Source organism: Notolepis coatsorum (assembly GCF_963971535.1).
Source record: "Notolepis coatsorum genome assembly, chromosome: 11".
NCBI classification, from domain to species: Eukaryota; Metazoa; Chordata; class Actinopteri; order Aulopiformes; family Paralepididae; genus Notolepis; species Notolepis coatsorum.
This window is the reverse complement of record NC_140175.1, coordinates 50,633,247-50,652,191: the sequence shown is the minus strand read 5'-3', so window position 1 is coordinate 50,652,191 and position 18,945 is coordinate 50,633,247. Positions and strand designations below refer to the sequence as shown.

General features: G+C 41.0%; 1 protein-coding gene across 1 annotated transcript in view; it reads right to left on the bottom strand.

Annotated features, from left to right (window-relative positions):
* Nucleotides 1–1,548: 1,548 nt before the first annotated feature.
* LOC311236858 (RNA-binding protein EWS-like) overlaps nucleotides 1,549–18,945 on the bottom strand; it is a 40,949-nt gene continuing 23,552 nt past the window's right edge. Inside the window, exons 8-14 of the mRNA XM_084324644.1 lie at nucleotides 10,103–10,239; nucleotides 8,838–8,967; nucleotides 5,415–5,537; nucleotides 4,746–4,887; nucleotides 4,540–4,637; nucleotides 2,142–2,400; nucleotides 1,549–1,840 (exon numbers count right to left, since the gene is read on the bottom strand). Of these exons, the coding sequence (XP_084180770.1) occupies nucleotides 1,801–1,840; nucleotides 2,142–2,400; nucleotides 4,540–4,637; nucleotides 4,746–4,887; nucleotides 5,415–5,537; nucleotides 8,838–8,967; nucleotides 10,103–10,239 (929 nt within the window). The 3' untranslated portion in view covers nucleotides 1,549–1,800. The remainder of the gene's footprint in view (nucleotides 1,841–2,141; nucleotides 2,401–4,539; nucleotides 4,638–4,745; nucleotides 4,888–5,414; nucleotides 5,538–8,837; nucleotides 8,968–10,102; nucleotides 10,240–18,945) is intronic.

Below are 18,945 nucleotides of genomic sequence, written 5' to 3'. Positions count from 1 at the left end.
TGCAACTTGTCCCTGTAAGAGACCAGCAGGGTTGAGTCGTCCACGAACAGGAACAAATTGCAGTCACAAGCTGATGACATGTCATTTGCATAAATTAGGTACAGTAAAGGTCCTAGTATGCTTCCTTGTGGAACACCACAGCTGACTGTTGCGGTTTTCCCTTCCCCCAGGGTTGACCTGGAAGAGCCCCAGAGGAAGCAAAAAGGTAAATTTTTCATATCCTATACAGCAGGCAGTCAATCCATCTATCGTGGGAAGGGGAAGAAAATAAACAAGGTTGACCCTAGAGAGAAATTAAGGAGTGGCGCATTTGTTCAGTTCAATATCTATCACCAATATGTGAGCAGAAAAGAACGCTACTTTGCATGGGAGGGTGTGGTACAATTGATTCCCAAGCAAAGGTGTCAAGCTGCTTCTGCTGTGCATTGGTTTACACAAGTACACGCTTGTCTTGGTGCCAAAATATTGCTGCTGCATCGAACAATTTTACATTAACTTAAAATATATATGTATGGCGGTCAGGTGGCGTAGCGGAGATTGTGCTCGTCACCAATGCAAGAGGCTGCGGTCTTGACTCCCAGAGAGTCAGCATTGCCTTGGCTCGGGCTGAGCGCTATACTAACTCGTTTGGCTGAGTTAGGGGGAGGGGAGCCGTGGGTGGGTCCTGGGCGTTGTGGACAGCGACCCCTACAGTTCGGTCGGGGCGCCTGCTCAGCGAAGGTAGGATCTGGTGAGAGGTAGTGCGGCCTCCCACACGTTACACTCTCCCAGTGAGAATCTGCGCAGCCAGGCTGGCTGCCGGCTGGCTGCACATGCGTCGGAGGTAGGGATGGGTACCTTTCACATTTGAACCGATACCGGTACCTGTGAATCGATACCGGTACCCAACGGTACCTTTTTTTCGGTACTTTAGGCTCAAGAAATTAAATTGACCTACCTCAGTCGTAAAAAGAAAATCCAAACTTCAAATAACTACAATTTCGACAGTTTTCGGCTTGTCATTGCTCCGACTGCTTTGTTGTTGAATCAAGTCAAATCCTAGGTAAGCATATATTGTGCGTGTGAACGTTGACATGAAAAAAAAAGTAAAAAAAAGGAGAAAAAAAAAAAAAAAGGAAAAAAAAATAATAATTTTTATTTTTTTTGGTTTCTCACTTGATTCGATACTCGGTAGTACCAACGTGTTTCGGTTCGGTACCTCAAAAGTACCGAATTCGGTACCCATCCCTAGTCGGAGGAAAGCATGTGACAGTCTCCGGCCTCTCGGACCAACAGTAGGGGAAAGTGCGCAACAACCAGGAAGGGGGTTGGGAATTGGCATAATGACGGATGGGAGAAAAATCGGAAAAAGGAGGGGGAAAAAGACAATAATAATTAAAAAAAAATATATATATATATATGTATAATTTGTATATGTTGTTGACGAGGGTATAGTAGAAATCCATACCGTTGCATGGATTTGTATATTCAATAAACCTCCCAGCCCTATTCTGAACCCAGTTTCATGGCAAAGAGGAGGCTGTTGAGGCCAAATGAGTCCAGACAATATTTATAAAAACACATTTAATTGTTTTCCACAAGGTTTCACAAATAGTTCTGACAATCCTGTGCACGAACCAACACTGTTTCACAAGTTTACAGACAAAAAATATAAAACATCAAATGTAATCTAAAAGTCATCAGAGAGCCTTTACAAATTCCCATCATAAACCATGATAAAGATGCGTCTAAAAACCAAGCAGTACAAATTAGTGACGCATCCTTCAGCAAACCAAGCAGTACAAATTAGTGAAGCATCCTTCAGTATGGACGTTCTCTACGCTCCTGGCGGTGTTCTCCGCTGGAGGAAAAACACAACAACAATGTAGAGTTAGTAAAAAATGTTTAAGCCTTACTTGCATGGTCTAATTCAGTTGCTACAACTATTAATGCCATTTCTGATTAACTTAAGATGCAGTTTGAGTGAATGTTGCAGTAATTTGTGTATTTGGAAATTGCTGCAGTTTTGAAACATGTTTACTAATTTACTTTATTTTGAACAAAAAAATAAGTGGATATGTTGGTGAAGAATCAAGTGTGATATTACAGTCTTAGTTGAGGAGAAATACATTCTGAATGATCATATTAAGTGGTAAACTCACTTCATTTCCATCATCTTTCCAGGTGGTCCTATGCCTCTCCTGCCCCGGCCGCCCATGTCATCCATGGGGAGACCACCACGGCCCCATCCTCCAAAAACTCCTCTATCCATCCCCCCACGTCCTCCTCTGAATCCTCCACCTCCACGCTCTCCTCCTCTGCCTCCCCTGAAGCCGCCTGGCCCCCTGGGGCCCCCTGGTCCTCCGCGGTCCATTCCTCGACCCCCCCTCATCCCCGGGCCACCCCTGCCACGCTCACCACCTGGGGACAGAGTTCACAACGTAAAGAAATATTTTATATGAAACTTTGAAATTAATACAAATATTTTTGTTTTTAGATGCAAATAACCTCTATAACTGGCTCACCGTCTGTCCACTGCACTGCATTCAGATATTCAACCACCAGTTAACTCTCTAACCCAGTGGTGCCCAACCAGTCGATCGCGATTGTATTGAGTAATACAATTCAATTTTTTTTTTTTGTGCAAAATCAACTCTGTCTCTCTTTGTTAACTACAACAAGCAATGCTGTTTGTTATTTAAGATGAGGTCGGACTCGGCACTGACAGATTTGTGTTCATTATGCTGCTTTTATAAAGCCTCAAATGACGGCTTACAATATTTCATGAAAGCAAAGTGTTTTGTTTGTCTAAGATTTAAAAAGGTTTAAACTTTACAGCACTGACCAAGTCGAACAAAGTGCTGTACAAGTCCCACAACATTAAAAAAAAATTATATAAAAAAAATAATTATAATAAATAATTAAATTAAATAATTAAAATCGAATCTCGGCCCCAAAGCTTCGAATTCCCCGAAAAAATTTGAAGGTCAGCCCTACTACGGATAGCTCATTATATCAACAGCGTTGTTGTTTGCAGGCGTGCAGCTGTTGGTTAGCTAGCTATCGTTCTCAGTTGGCTAACGTTAGCTACTAGCTAGCTAATACTGGCCTACCTTTTAATTCGCAATGGAATGGCTAGCTAACTAACTGTACAAATCGATGTGATTGGCTGAGACCGTAATTTGTACGGTTGGCTGGATTGGGGGTGGCCAGCTGGCTAGCTTTTCAATCAATCAAGCTGGCAGTTTGTAGTGCAGTAGATGGCTGGATAGCTGTTGTATTGTGGGTTAAGGTAGCCAGCTGGCTGGCTGGCAGTTCGTGGTGCAGTAGCTGGCTAGATAGCTGGCTAATGTTGGCCAATATAACTGTAACTGAATGATGCTAGCCTTATGTGGTCTTATGAGTTTCAGTTCATAGGAAAAAACTTTCTATAATGGTCAGAAGTAAATTAACTGTATATACTCTCTTTTAGAAACTCTGTCTCTTAAACAGTACTGTATATCTTGTATGTCATAAATGGCTGGATGTAACAGTACTGTTTATCTGTATGTGAAATGTTATGATGAATTGAAAATGGGGGACCCTGATGTAAACTAGACGAAAGTCTTTCTCTGGTCTGCCTCCCCTTAACAATTGTGTGTATTGAGCCGTACTGTATTGTACCCAATCTGTTAATAAAATGTTCAATCAATCTGTTATGATTAACATGCAGTACTATTAACTTTACTTAATTTCTAAGATTAGATGATTTAGTTATTTTTAAATGTCTGATCTAAAGATAAACAAAGGGTTTTAAAAGGGTTATATTTATCTTCTCTTATAGTACCAGAGAGAAGCTGAGGAGAATCGACCAGCAACAAAAGCAAAATTTATTTAAAAAAAAAAAAAGAATATATATATACCGTATATATATTTATCTTTGTTTTTTATTTTTTAACATTTTAAGATTTAACATTTTTCCCTGTGGTATCGAAAATGGTATCGAATATCGATACTTTTCAAGGTATCGTATCGAAGTTCGAAATTCCAGTATCGTGACAACACTAGTGTGTTGTCAGTTGCAATGTGACAGCTCTGTTTACACATCATTCCTATTCCCTTTTAATTGTACATATATCATTTTTGTTTTCATTGTATTGTTCCACTTTTGCTTTGGCAATGTAAACTCATGTTTTCTCATGCCCATTGAATTGAGTGTGTGTGTTGTCTGTGTATGCAGAGTGTGAAATAAATGGGTCATGCTGCCTGCATGCCCAACGTGAGAAGTTAAGTCTCGTCATTCTTGTAATTGCTACACTACACCGTTACAATGATATATAAAATATCATATTATATTATATACCCATTCAATATGCACATGACAGAAAATATTATATGCCATATAATATGTTCTGTCATGTGCATATTGAATGGGTATTACTAATACTATTAATACTAATACTAGCCGAGAGTAGGTAACATTTTGGCTGGTAGCTCTCGGCTAGGTGGTAAATTAAAAAGTAGATCTTGGTTCAAAAAAGGTTGGGCACCTCTGGGAACCACCAACTCTGTCCATCTCACCTTGAGGAGGGAAAGGCGGTGGTCCGAAGCCCTCTGGTTTGGGAGCTTTGTATTGATTACACTCCATCCTCCAGGCGAAGTTCTGGTCCGCACACCCGCTGGAGACGACGAAATCACAGTGAACTACTGACCACGACCACTGCAGGCAGTTTGTTGCAATTTAACTCAATTGACTGCTCAGGAAACTGGTGTTCCTTGCTACTCACTCATTAGGGTACTGCCAGTCTCCTGTCCTCTGCTGCAGGTTGTCTCCCGATGGTCCTCCTCTGCCCATCCCACGAGGTCCTCCCCTAGGCATGAAGCCCCTCCGCTCCCCGCCTCGCTCCATTCCACCACGGTTCATCATTCCTAACAAACAGAGGACAGTGGCATTCAGAAGAGATTCTAAATGTACATTTAAGTCCAGATGATATTCTAAATACACATTTAAATCCAGATGAGTCTAAATACACATTTAAGTCCAGATGAGACTCTAAATACACATTTAAGTCCAGATGAGATTCTAAATAGTTAAGCCAGATGAGATTGTAAATACACATTTAAGTCCAGATGAGATTCTAACTACACATTTAAATCCAGATTAGATTCTAAATACACATTTAAAGTTCATTCAATTAGTTAGTGCCCCCGGCAATCCAATAATAATAAACAGCATGAATTAATTAGGGATGGACTTGGTTATTCTAACACTCAAAGTGACGTAAGTATTTGATTATAGCCGATGGTTTTGGTAGTTCAGTTTACAGATTATTCTAAAATGTTTTAAATAGAACATTCAAATACTCAAACGCCTATCCTAGAATGAATGAGTGGTTCATCAAGCTGTCACTCCAGTCATTAGCTGCATCATGTGTCTCAGAATGGTCAGAACCAACCTCCTCGGCCCATCATGCCCCCTCGGCTGTCTCCTCTCATGGGCATGCCTCCTCTCATCATCCCCATCATGGGTTTACGCCTCGCCATCGACACATTCAACTTCTTCCCCTGGAACTCCTTACCTGAACAACACAAACAAACACATCCTCTTTACCTGAACAACACAAACAAACACATCCTCTTTACCTGAACAACAGGTGGGGCAGCGGTGGCCTAAAGGTTAGAGAAGCGGGTTTGTGACCGGAAGGTTGCCGGTTCGATCCCCCGGCCGGCAGGAAAAATCTGGACTGGGAAAGTGAATGAATAACTCTCTCCCATACCCTTAACACCAACAGCTGAAGTGCCCTTGAGCAAGGCACTAAACCCCCAACTGCTCCAGTGGAGTTGCTCAGTGGCCAACGGTGTCAGACTGTGGTTGTACTGGGCAGTTCCCAGGTGTGAATGGAACTGTGTGAATGTGAAGCAGGGTGTAGCTGAAAAAGAGCATCCGTGCTCAGCGAACCTACCCTGGTACTAAATTTATTTGTACTAAATAAAAGGTAAAAAAAAAAAAAAAAAAAAAAAAAAAAACACAAATCCTATTTACCTAAACACAAACAAATACATCCTATTTACCTGAACAACACAAACAAACACATTCTCTTTACCTGAACAACACAAACAAATACATCCCCTTTACCTGAACAACACAAACACAAATCATATTTACCTAAACAACACAAACAAATACATCCTATTTACCTGAACAACACAAACAAACACATTCTCTTTACCCGAACACAAACAAATACATCCTCTTTACCTGAACAACACAAACAAACATTCTCTTTACCTGAACAACACAAACACATCCTCTTTACCTGAACACAAACAAATACATCCTCTTTACCTGAACAACACAAACAAATACATCCTCTTTACCTGAACACAAACAAACACACCCTCTTTACCTGAACAACACAAACACATCCTATTTACCTGAACAACACAAACACATCCTTTTTTTTTTTTAATACAATAGATCACAGCATATTAGTGAGAAAACTGGAGAAGTATGGGATACGAGGTATAGCCAACTCTTGGCTGAAGAGCTACTTGGAAAACAGACAGCAATGTGTGCAAATTAATGACACTGTGTCAGGATTTAGGAAGGTGACCTGTGGAGTACCCCAGGGATCTGTGATAGGTCCAAAACTTTTTATACTTTATATTAAATGATATGTGCAATGTTGCTGAACTGTTAAAGTTTGTTATTTTTGCAGATGATACAAATTTATATTGCTCAGGAAGTAATTTAAAGGAACCTTTGTTTGATATTGAAAGAGAGCTTGAAATTCTCAAAACTTGGTTTGATGTTAATAAATTGTCTCTCAATATTAAGAAAACTAAATTTATGGTTTTTGGTAATCGAAAAGAAATAGAGGGGGATATCGAGTAAAAAATATGTGATGTAAAAATAGAAAGAGTTTCTGAGATAAAATTTCTAGGGGTAGTTAATATTGACCAGAAATTAACATGGAAACAACATGTTAACTATAATCAAGGGAAAATATCTAAGGCTACGTTTAGACGGAGAGAGTCTGAACAGAAACCGCAAAAGTCGTCTTGCGGTTTCACTTTTAATTTTGCGTTTAGACAAGCGTTTTGGGGTGGAATTCTCAGTGCAGACGAGGCTGTAACGACGGAGCCCCGCTGTCACACGATTGGCGCATATGTCACATGACGTGCTGTGAAGACCCGCCCTACTCTGCCTCTGATTCGCAGACTGTGGATGTGGAATGTGATTGGACCAAAGCAGAGTCACTCACAGACAGATGGGTCCAGTCACGCCGCGGGACAGATTCTTGTGTATTTAACCCTTTCACTGCCACATGACAGCCGGTTGTGTGATAGTAAAGGGTTAACCTTCTGTCGTGTGGCAGTGAAAGGGTTAAAAGTACTGCCAATGTAGCCTTCAGGTGATCGCCATGGATAGAATCAGACATGCTTTGTTTACGCTTCTAGGCTACTGGCGGTGCTGGCGCGTGCCTGTGATGTAAGCAGTACGCGCGACCAGAGCCGTGACAACCCTTTCGTCATCGTTTTATGCGGTTTGACAGTTTAGATGAGAGCGCAAAGGTTTACCGTTTCTAGGAATTCCACCCTGGAAGGTAGTCTCACTTTTTTGCGGTTTCACCCCGTAAAAACGCAGTTTCCGTATAAACGAAAGGCACATCCGAAAAAATATTTTTGCGGATTCACCTGCTAGCGTTTCCGTCTAAACGGGGCCTAAGTCAGTAGCAATATTGTATAAATGTAAGGATATATTAAACTACAAAGCCTTGCACATAATTTACTGTTCACTTATACTTCCTTACATATCTTTCTGGTTTGGAAGTATGGGAATCGACATTTAAAAAGACAGTAAATCCAATAGTCTTACTGCAAAAGCGGGCCATTCTGAACCTTTTCAAGGCTGGTTACTATGAACACACAAATCCATTGTTTATAAAGTCTCATATTATGAAATTTAATGATTTGGTTTATTATAAAACGATGCAAATAATGTACAGAGCTAAAGCAAAGTTACTCCCAGATGGGGTGCAAAGGTTTTTTTCAATACATGAAAGAAAATATGATTTGAGAGATATTTGTAAATTTAGTGTTCAAAAAGCTAAGAAAGGGATTAAAAGGAGGTGTATTTCTATTATTGGGGTTGACTTGTGGAACAATGCTGATATACAGGTAAGAATGAGTAATTCACTTTTGGTTTTTAAGAAAATGGTTTGTAAAGTTATTTTTGAAAACTACAATGGTGAATAATACTGTTTTTTTTTGCTATTTTCTTTTAGAATACTGTTTTGAGTCTTAATTTTGTTAAGAATATAGGACAGGCATATATAAGCATTATGCTTCAGTCTGTACCTTTTCAGTCACTGCCAAATCAAATATTGTTAAATGATGGTGTATATATATGTGTATATATATATGTATGTATATATACGAATAAATAAATTATGATGATGATGATGATATATATTGTATTGTGTGAGATGACTGAATAAAACTACTACTACTACTACTATTTGCCTGAACAACACAAACAAACGCATTCTATTTGCCTGAACAACACAAACAAACACATCCTATTTACCTGAACAACACAAACAATTAAAAACACATCCTATTTACCTGAACAACACAAACAAACAAACACATCCCATTTGCGGAACACAAACAAACAAAATGCATCCCATTTTTGCCTGAACAACACAGACGCCTCCTATTTACCTGAACAACATAAACAAACAAACAAACAAACAAACAAACAAACAAACAAACAAATTCTATTTACCTGAACAACAAACAGTCTATTTGCCTGAACAACACAAAACAAACACAGGCACATCAAATGGCAAGTTTAACTCAAGTCCACTGCTCACCATTAAACCACTCTACAGCAGCCTTGGCACACGGAGGCTCCTCGTAGGACAGGGTGGCATCTCCCTTTGGCTTCCCAGAGTCCTTGTCTGTGTAGATGTTGATGGCAGCCTGACCGGTGCGCTTGTTCATCTGGATCAGAACACAATCAGACCGGTGCGCTTGTTAATCTGGATTAGAACAGAATCAGACCGGTGTGCTTGTTAAAAAAAGACGATATGCAGCAAAACGTGAATTTCACTAAAAGCGTTGCCGTTTCTCGCCTGGACACGCTACTATTTCCAAATCAAATGTATATAATAGGTATTATGTTTAATCATGAATGCATGAAGGGGGGGGGGGGGGGGGTCGTTTTTTTATGCTTTGATCGTCACCAACGGCATACGTTGTGGAGTAACGTTTAACACACACACACGTTGGAATCGAGGTGAAATCATGGTTGGATCAAAGCAGGATTTATATAATTTAGTCCTTACCTTCACTAGGAGGTACCCCAAAAAGAATATTCCAATTGTCTGATCGCGAGTCCAAGTATTGGTGTCCATCATGTCGCCAAAATAATCCACCACAACAGATGCATCAGGGGCATTTGACGCTTCTCAATGCGATCGGGATACCTGCTCGACTCGCCTGACCAAGAAAAGTGCGCCCTGAGACATTTGAACGTTGCACAGGCCAAGATATAAGGTTTCAAAGGGTGCTCGATACTGCCACCTGGGAGGATGCGGCAGGTATTGCACTTTGGCATTCTCAGGATGATTCCCCATGTTAACCCCGAGTCCGTGTGCCTGTAATGAATGGAAATATCGAATAAAAGAAATAACGATGAAAACCCGACTATACTCGGGTCTGGCGCTGAACGGTCGGTGAGATAACCTGACTATCCTCGGGTCTGGCGCTGATCGAGTTAAATGCCGTTTTCTTTCCAGCATTTTCTTGGCCTGCTTGCCAGCAGAAATGAGGAAAAGCAGTTTGAGCGTGCGAGACAGAAACTCGTCAGATTTGATTAAAACAGAACAAAAGAAAATTATTTCTTGATTCAGAATAATTTGATCATGCAAAACATTAAATGCGAATGATTGATTTGAATTACAAGGACTTTTTAAGCACTTTGTTAAAAAATCAAGCACTTTAAGCACTTCAAGGACCTTGTGCGAACCCTGATTTATGGTTGACTTTGATTATTCATCTATATATGTTATTAAACTTAAAAAAGAAAATAATTCCTATCCAGCCAAATTCACCATTTCCAACTGGGGTACCTTACCTTAAAAGTTGGCACCCTCACCCTGAGGGTCCCACTGTGTTTGAAGAACTCAGCCATCTCTTCCAGGGTGACCGTCTCCGTCAGACCAGTGATGTAGATGGTTCTGTTCTCAGAGTTATCCTGTTCTTCTGGACGTCCTGTAGGAACACCAACAATACAATCACAGCCTTTATCAACTATGCCCCAAAACTATGGAACAAACTACCCCAAAACATCAGGGAAGCCAACTCGCTACACATCTTTAAAAGACAGCTTAAAACCTCTTTGCTCAGGCATTTCACTGATAGATATCTGCTACCACCTAGTGGCAAGAGGAAACATCAGGGATATCCTGACACAACTTTATAATTTTTTTTAGTATTTACCTGCACTATTCTTACCCTGCCTACTCTTGTACACTGCCTATCAAATTCATGTGTCGGTTATTGCACTTTTTACTTCTTACTGATGACCATTTTTAAACTGAATCATTTTAAACAATTTTTATTATTTGCTAGATCCAAATGTGAAACACTGTGATTATTTGTATTACTGAATAGAGAGCCTATTAGGATGCTAGATCCTAATGTGAAACACTGTGATTTGCCATACCTTGCTATGCTCGCTCATGCCTGTATTTTTTATGTCCGTTCTATTTTATAATTTTTTGACTATTTTTAAACTGAATCATTTTAAACTATTTGTGTTACTGAAAACTGTAAGCGGAGAGCCTATTGGGATGCTAGATCCTAATGTGAAACACTGTGATTTGCCATACCTTGCTACCTGTCTATCTTTTTATGCTCGCTTATGCCTGTATTTTTTACTGTTGTGAAGCACTTTGAACTGCAACCCCTGTATGAAAAGTGCTATACAAATAAAGTTATTATTATTATTACTATTGGTTCCTCTAAACAACCTTTTGGGAATCTCAAATTTGATTTAAAATAGATTCTCAAATCATCACAATGATCTAGTCATTTTGATTGATTAGATTCTACATATTGCCATTAACCTTTGTATTAGACAGCTTGTATGCAAGTCTTTCTGCTTGGCTAATCGTGGCAATCTGTTGGATTTAGCAAGATCATGATAAAGTTGAAACCATATCATAAGACTGAACTGGGAAAAAAAAAGTATTGGTTAAAATAAGAAGATAAGATAAGAATAAACTTTGTCCCAGAGGGGAACATTTACTTGGAACATCAGTGCTGCATCATTCTGCGATAACAGTGTAAACAAAGAAGAAAAAAAATATATGCAATCATTCATTCAGTAAGTAAAAAGGACTTCTATCAGCATGTGACTTGCAACACCAGAGGCGGTAACATCCTAGATCACTGTTACACGCAATTTAAAGGTGGCTACAAGGCTCATTCTGAGAGTGGCTTCGGTAAGTCAGATCACGCATCAATTTTTCTTACACCGAAGTACAGACAGAGAATTAAAAGTACTCCCGTAGTCTCGCGAGAGGTGCAGAAATGGGATGTGACGTCAGAGGATACGATCCGGTCAGTGTTTCACAACACAGACTGGAATGTGTTCCGCGACACAGATAACATTAATGCCTACACGGAGACAGTGCTGGACTATGTTTGTACTAGGGTGAAAGAAACAATCCCCACTACCAAAATGAAAGTTTACCCAAATCAAAAACCCTGGGTAGACAAATCCGTCCGTGAAGCTCTGAGAGAGCGCACCAAAGCATACAACGACGGCCTAGAGGCAGGCAACATGAATGACCACAAGGTGGCGCGATACAACGTAAGGAGGACTGTGTCAGAGGCCAAACGACGCTACAGGGATAAAATTGAACTCCAGTTTGAACAAGCTGACTCTAGAGCTATGTGGCAGGGGCTCAAAACGATGACAGACTACAAAGGCGCCTCCCTCAAACTGAACAGTGACATCTCCTTAGCAAATGACCTCAATACCTTCTATGCGAGGTTTGATGCTGGTAATAACAACACCAGCTCACAAGCCTCGGCAATGGGGGGGGGGGGGGTCGGCTGCTGATGGAGGCGCAGTGTTCAGGGTAACAGAGCATGAGGTGAGGCGGACCTTTAAAAAAGTGAATATCAGGAAGGCAGCAGGTCCAGACGGCATCCCCGGCCGCGTCCTAAAAGTCTGTGCCGACCAACTGGCCCCAGTATTCACTGACATATTTAACCTGTCCTTAGAACAGGCTGTCATCCCCACCTGCCTGAAGAAGTCCACTATTATCCCTGTACCCAAAAAATCCAAGCCTGCTTGCCTCAACGACTACCGCCCTGTAGCTCTCACCTCCATAGCCATGAAGTGCTTCGAGAAGCTAGTAAAGGGCTACATCTGCTCCTCCCTCCCCATCAACATGGACCCCCTGCAATTTGCATACCGCCCCAACAGGTCCACGGAGGACGCCATATCCCATGTGCTGCACACAGCAGCATCACACCTGGACAAGAGGCAGGGGAACTATGTGAGAATGCTATTCATCGACTACAGCTCGGCATTCAATACCATAGTCCCCTCCATACTCATAGCCAAGCTCAGGGACCTGGGCTTGGGCTATGACCTCTGCCAGTGGGTCTTGGACTTCCTGACTGGCAGACCCCAGGTGGTGAGAGCAGGCAACTGCACCTCCTCATCCATCACCCTCAACATAGGGGCCCCCCAGGGCTGTGTTCTGAGTCCCCTCCTCTACTCCCTGTACACACACGACTGTGTGGCTCAGCGGAGTAGCAATACAATCGTCAAATTTGCTGACGACACAGTGGTGGTGGGCCTGATCTCTGCCAACGACGAGAGGGCCTACCTGGAAGAGGTCAAGGTCCTGGCGGGATGGTGCCAGGAAAACAGCCTCTCCCTGAACATCAGCAAAACAAAGGAGATGATTGTGGACTTCAGGAGGTCGGGGGTCAAGGACTACAGCCCCCTCAGCATCGACGGGGCACCGGTTGAGAGAGTCAACAGCTTTAAGTACCTCGGAGCCTACATATCCGAGGACTTGACATGGACCACACACATTAACAGTGTTGTGAAGAAGGCACGACAACGCCTCTACTTCCTCAGGCGCCTAAGGAAGTTCCAAGTCAGCCAGAAGATCCTTAAGAACTTCTACTCATGTACAATAGAGAGCATCTTGACCGGCAACATCACCTCCTGGTTTGGGAATAGCACTGCACAAGACCAAAGCAGACTACAAAGAGTGACACGTTCAGCCGAACGCACAATTGGAGGGGGGCTCCCCACCCTCCAGAACATTTACTACAAGCGTTGCAAGGGCAAGGCTAAGAGAATCATTAAAGACTCCAGTCACCCGAACAACTGCCTCTTTGAACTGCTGCGGTCAGGCAAGCGATACAGGAGTCTCAAGGCGAGCACAGAAAGACTCAGAAGAAGCTTCTATCCCCAGGCCATCAGGCTGCTAAACGAACAATGAATGAACACTACACAACAACAACCACCAAACGCACATAGCACACACATCCACACGCACACACTCACTTTAAACAAACACACTGTAGCACCCACTCCACACACTTATAGCACACACCCACTTTAAACAAACACACTGTAGCACCCACTCCCCACACTTTATATTTATGGATGAAGGATTGCACTACAACTCGTACACCTTACTGTAAATTGTACCTAAAATTGTACCTCATCCCATTTCTGCTTTGCACTAGATAGTACTGTACATTAGTACACTGCATAGTATTGTGTATTGTATATTATATGGTAACTCAGAACATTGTACATATGTCTATACCGAACACTGTGACCTCATTTTCTTCTTCTAAATTCATGCTATATTATGTTATTATGTTATTTGATACTATCTTGTCTAGCACAGTCTCTGGAGCGTAACAGTAAGAAGCATTTTGTATGAAAGTATTCTGTACTTCTGTATGACAACTATTAAAGAACTTGAGAACTTGAACAGACAAATATGACAATACATAGAGACGTGCAACCATAATACAGAAGTAGGTAAACTCATTTCAAAAGCTTCAAAAAGCTTCATATTGCACCCTGCCCTAATTAAATTACAACAAACTAAGAATTGGACAAGAAAGAAAGAGGTGACAGCCCACTGTTAGGTGGCACCTCAAAGGAACCGACCTCTAGTATTATTTAGGAGAGCGATGGATGTAGGAAGGAAGGAGATCTTGTAGCGGTTGTGCTCTTATACTGTATCTACTTGCTCTGAACCGTCTCCCTGAGGAAAGAACTTCATATTCGAGATAAAGAATATGAGAAGGGTCCTGTAAGATTCGCTGTGCCTGGCTGACCACTACTTTCTCGAAGATAGATTGGAGTGACGGATACTTGGTGTTTCCGGTCACCTTCATTGCTGCTTTCACTAGCCTTTCAAGCTTCAATTTACACTGAGTGAGTGTGAGTGTACCAAATATTTTCATCTGTGAAGATGAGACTAGTCTTCCCCCCACCCCTCCCAATGATACAATCACTACTTACATAGGCTACTAATTCCTTCTTTGATCACAAAACAGAGTGGGGAACCCAAGGGCTTTCTCTGGTTCTGTTGATATTGGACCCTTAACACTTTGTATGCCACTCACGGCTTTTCTCTGGTTTACGCCCCAACCGTTGAATGCCACGTCACGAGTATTCTCGGGTTTTATTTTTATTAGCGATCTGAAATCATATTGCATCACGCGAGCCTACCGTTGGAGATCCAGGGACCGCCGGCGCTCAGATGTGAAAAAAGCGCCCCCTCTCGTCTCCCAGATGGTAAATCACCCTTTTGGAATGGACTCAATGAAAATGAATGGGAGAACGGATTTCTGACTCCACATTTTACTTCTCACTGATGCAGCCGGGGTCTACCAGAGTTCATTCTGGAGCCTCTGAGCCACGGCGAATATGGGTTATACTGTACACACGATGGATCAATACAATTATCGATTTTTCCGAATGGCGATCGGAAATTGGAATAAACCATTTGGATACCATCTGACCTCAGGTAAGGAATCTATGTTATCAGTGTTAGGATAATCAGACTCGTTTTCACGGATATATAAGCATTTATGTGATATGTGATATGGCTGTTTTGACTGTAAAAGCCATGAGGAAATAAGAGCAGCGATTATCAGCGCACGGCATGAGCGGGCGTGCGCACACATATACTATCGATCATCTAGCGTTTATTTGAAAACTATTCATAAATAGGCAGACAAATGACAACGTTCTGGAATATTCCAGTAAAAGGCGATTATCATAGGCATGAGTTGTTTTTCCCCCGAAAACGGGTGATTTTCAAAATGCTATCAAACGGAAATGAAGCGATAAAAAAACAATCTGCCTTGACAATGTTGACTGGAAAATGATTCTTTGATAAGCGACGGGCAGATTAGACACATAGCCATAATTTAAAACATAGATTAGGCGATATTAACGTTAACATTGGCCGTGGATGGTGGCATTCCAGCCGGTAAAAAGGAAAACACGGCTGGCGCCCAAAGTGTTAACAGCTTCAGTGCCAGCCTCCGTGTCCTATTTACCCCCTTGAGTGCCACCACCCACTTCAATGATAGCGCTCTCATATTTGCGAACGCATAAACTACATCTTAAATTATGGCTAATTATGTGTCTAATCTGGCCATCGCTTATCAATGACTTGTTTGCAGTCAACATTGTCGAAACGGATTTTTTTTTTTTTTTTTTAAATAATCGGTTCATTTCCGTTTTATACCATTTTGAAAAACGCTAGTTTCTTGAAACTTCCAGAAGATTCTGTGATAAACGCCCTTTACTGTAATACACAAAACACGTTGTCATTTTTCTGCCTATTTATGAATCGTTTTCAAATAAACGCTAGATTATCGATAGTATATGTGTACTTATGCACGCTATAGAAGCGGGCTGAAAAATCGATTCTCTTATTTCCTGATCGCACACACACACACATACACACATAGAGCCCACGTTGATATATCTGTGAAAAAAGCTCTGATGGGGCGCCCCAATGGCGAACCACATAGCGCGCTCAGCCGCGACACGGCCGACCCGGGTTCGACTCCCGAACCCGTCGTTATTTGCCGAATGTCTTCCCCCCACTCTGTCTCCCATTCCTCATCTGTCTCTCCCTACTGGACTGACCAGTAGAAATAAAGCGATAAAACGCCAAAAAATAAATCTTTAAAAGAAAAAAGCTCTGATTATCCTAAGACTGGTAAAATAGATTCCTTACCTCAGATCAGATGTTCTCCAAAAAGATTATTCCAATTCCTGATCGCCATTCCAAATATCGATCGCGTTTATTGATCCAACGCTGGGTGGTCGAAACACAGAGTCCACGCTGTTCTGATGGTCCAGGATGAATCTGATCGTCTCGGGTGACTTGCCTGAGAAGTAAAATGAGGAAGCAGGATTTCCCCCCCCCCCCATGCTTTTCATTCATTCAGTCTAATCCAATGGGGTGCAGTACCAGAGGGAGAGACGATAGGGGGCGGTATTTTCCCAATGGAGCTCAGAGAGTTCCAGTGGTAACGGGAGGCTAGATTGATGAAATATGAATAGAATCGCTAAAAAAAAAACTATTAAAAACTAGATCTTTCGTCTCTCTGGCACTCAACGGTTGGCATGAACTAACGAGTTATCTCGTCGTTGGCACTGAAAGTGTTAATGTGATACATATCACCATAGTCTGGTCTGTATTGCCTGGTAGACGATTGAAAAACCTGTATGCTGCAAATTAACGGTCAAGGTTCTTCCAGATGTGGTGTACATTTTGAACAAGGCCAACAAGGCTGACAACTTAATGTGAAATAAATGTCACTAGGTTTTCTTAACACTTTCAGTGCCCATGACGTCATATCTAGTTTTATCAGCCCAATGCCTGAATGCCCACGACGTTTATTAGCGTTTTATTTTTTTATTAGCGATCTGAATTCATATTTCATCAACCGAGTCTCCCGTTGGTACAGCAGCCCCTGTAGGAGCTCAGATGTGAAAAAACCGCCCCCTATCGTCTCCCAGATGGTAATGCACCCTTTTGGAATGGACTCAATGAAAATGGATGAGAAAAGAAAAATCCGGAATCCACATTTGACTTCTCAGGCATGTAACCCGAGCCGATCGGATTCATTGTGGACCCTCAGAACAGCGTGGAATACATATGTACAGTATGTAGCGTTGGATCAATAAAAGCGATCGATATTTGGAATGGCGATCAGGAATTGGAATAATCTTTTTGGATAACATCTGATCTCAGGTAAGGAATTTTATTTTATCTATTTTACCAGTCTTAGGATAATCAGACCTGTTTTCACGGAGATATAAGCTTTTCCCCTATGTGTGTGTGTGGCTGTGTGAGCGATCAGGAAATAAGATAATCGATTTTTCAGATCGCCTATATAGCGTGCATACGTACACATATACTATCGATAATCTAGCGTTTATTTGAAAACTATTCATAAATAGGCCGAAAAATGACAACGTTTTTGTGTATTCTAGAACAGTGTTTCTCAACTGGTGGGTCGCGACCCAAAAGTGGGTCGCGGATGTGTGTTTAAAATATAAAAAAAAAAATCGAAACGTTTTTTCTTGCACTACCTATCTTTGTGAAAGTGGCTTCTCAGCTCTGGTCCAGCTGAAGACAAAGCAGAGAAACATTGGACATTGAGCATGACCTCCAGACTCTGGTCAGGAGCAAACAATATCCCCAGTTAACCCATTAGTTCCCTGTGATGTTAAGCTAAGAAGTCTGCTAAGAAGGATATATTATTTATTATTATTTTATTTCATTGTGTTTTTAGCCCTAGTTGCACTTTTGTTGCAACCCCAGTTATCCCATTAGTTCCCCCAAACTTACTGTAGGTCTGTTATGTTAAGCTAAGAAGTCTGCTAAGAAGCATATATTATTTATTATTATTATTTTATTTCATTGGGTTTTTAGCCCTAGTTGCACTTTTGTTGCACTTTTGTGTTTATTTCATGTTTTTAACAGTGCATGAAAGATTGTGTATTACTGCAAAAAGAAAATTTGAAATAAATCATAGTGGTTAAAACATTTGGGTCGCGACAACCCGTTCCACTCGACGGGGTCGGTACCGACCCCTTTTGACATTATTATCATATAGGCATATTTTTATGAATGATGGAAATAATTTGTGATTTTAAAATCAACCGTTTTCAAGTATTAACATCACTACTATGTCACAAATGCATGTAGAATGTAAAACGTTAGGTTGGCAATAGTTTAGCAATAGGTTAAAAGTGTACTTATATCATTTTAAGTTTTCTATTTGCGATCGTCTATTCTGACCCGGAACCGGAAATGGAAATGTTGAACCATGGAAATTGCCATTTTGTAGAGGAGATCGCTAGCTATCTGCCAGTGTTGAAATTTCTCAGATCTACACTTCCTGTCACATACTATGGTGGTTCAAATTTCAGCGTTCTGAATGAATCATATCAATAATTGTTATGATTCGCGATAATAAGCTACAAAAGGTAACGTTTTTGACAAATATTGAAACGCAGTCAGTTTCTCCACACTATTGTTACCATGTAGGAAGAATTAGATCTGAAATTAGTTTCAAAATGGTTACACTGTGGGGGAAATGAAATAGTACAGTCGATTACAGTAAATATCAGTATCTGTTATTATGCACGCCTGGTGATACTATATCCAAATTGAACTCGGCCATTTGAAAGATACTATATGTATATATATATATAAATGTGCGAATTGGCTATAATAAGGTAATGTATAAGCATATATTCTATAATAATATTTCAAATTGCATTGGTCCGGATGGGAGAATTCAGTACTGTATATACAGAACCTTCAGTTTGATCATCTTCCCTTTATCAATTTCCTTAGATCTTTTGTACACATGATCTCAAGAGGG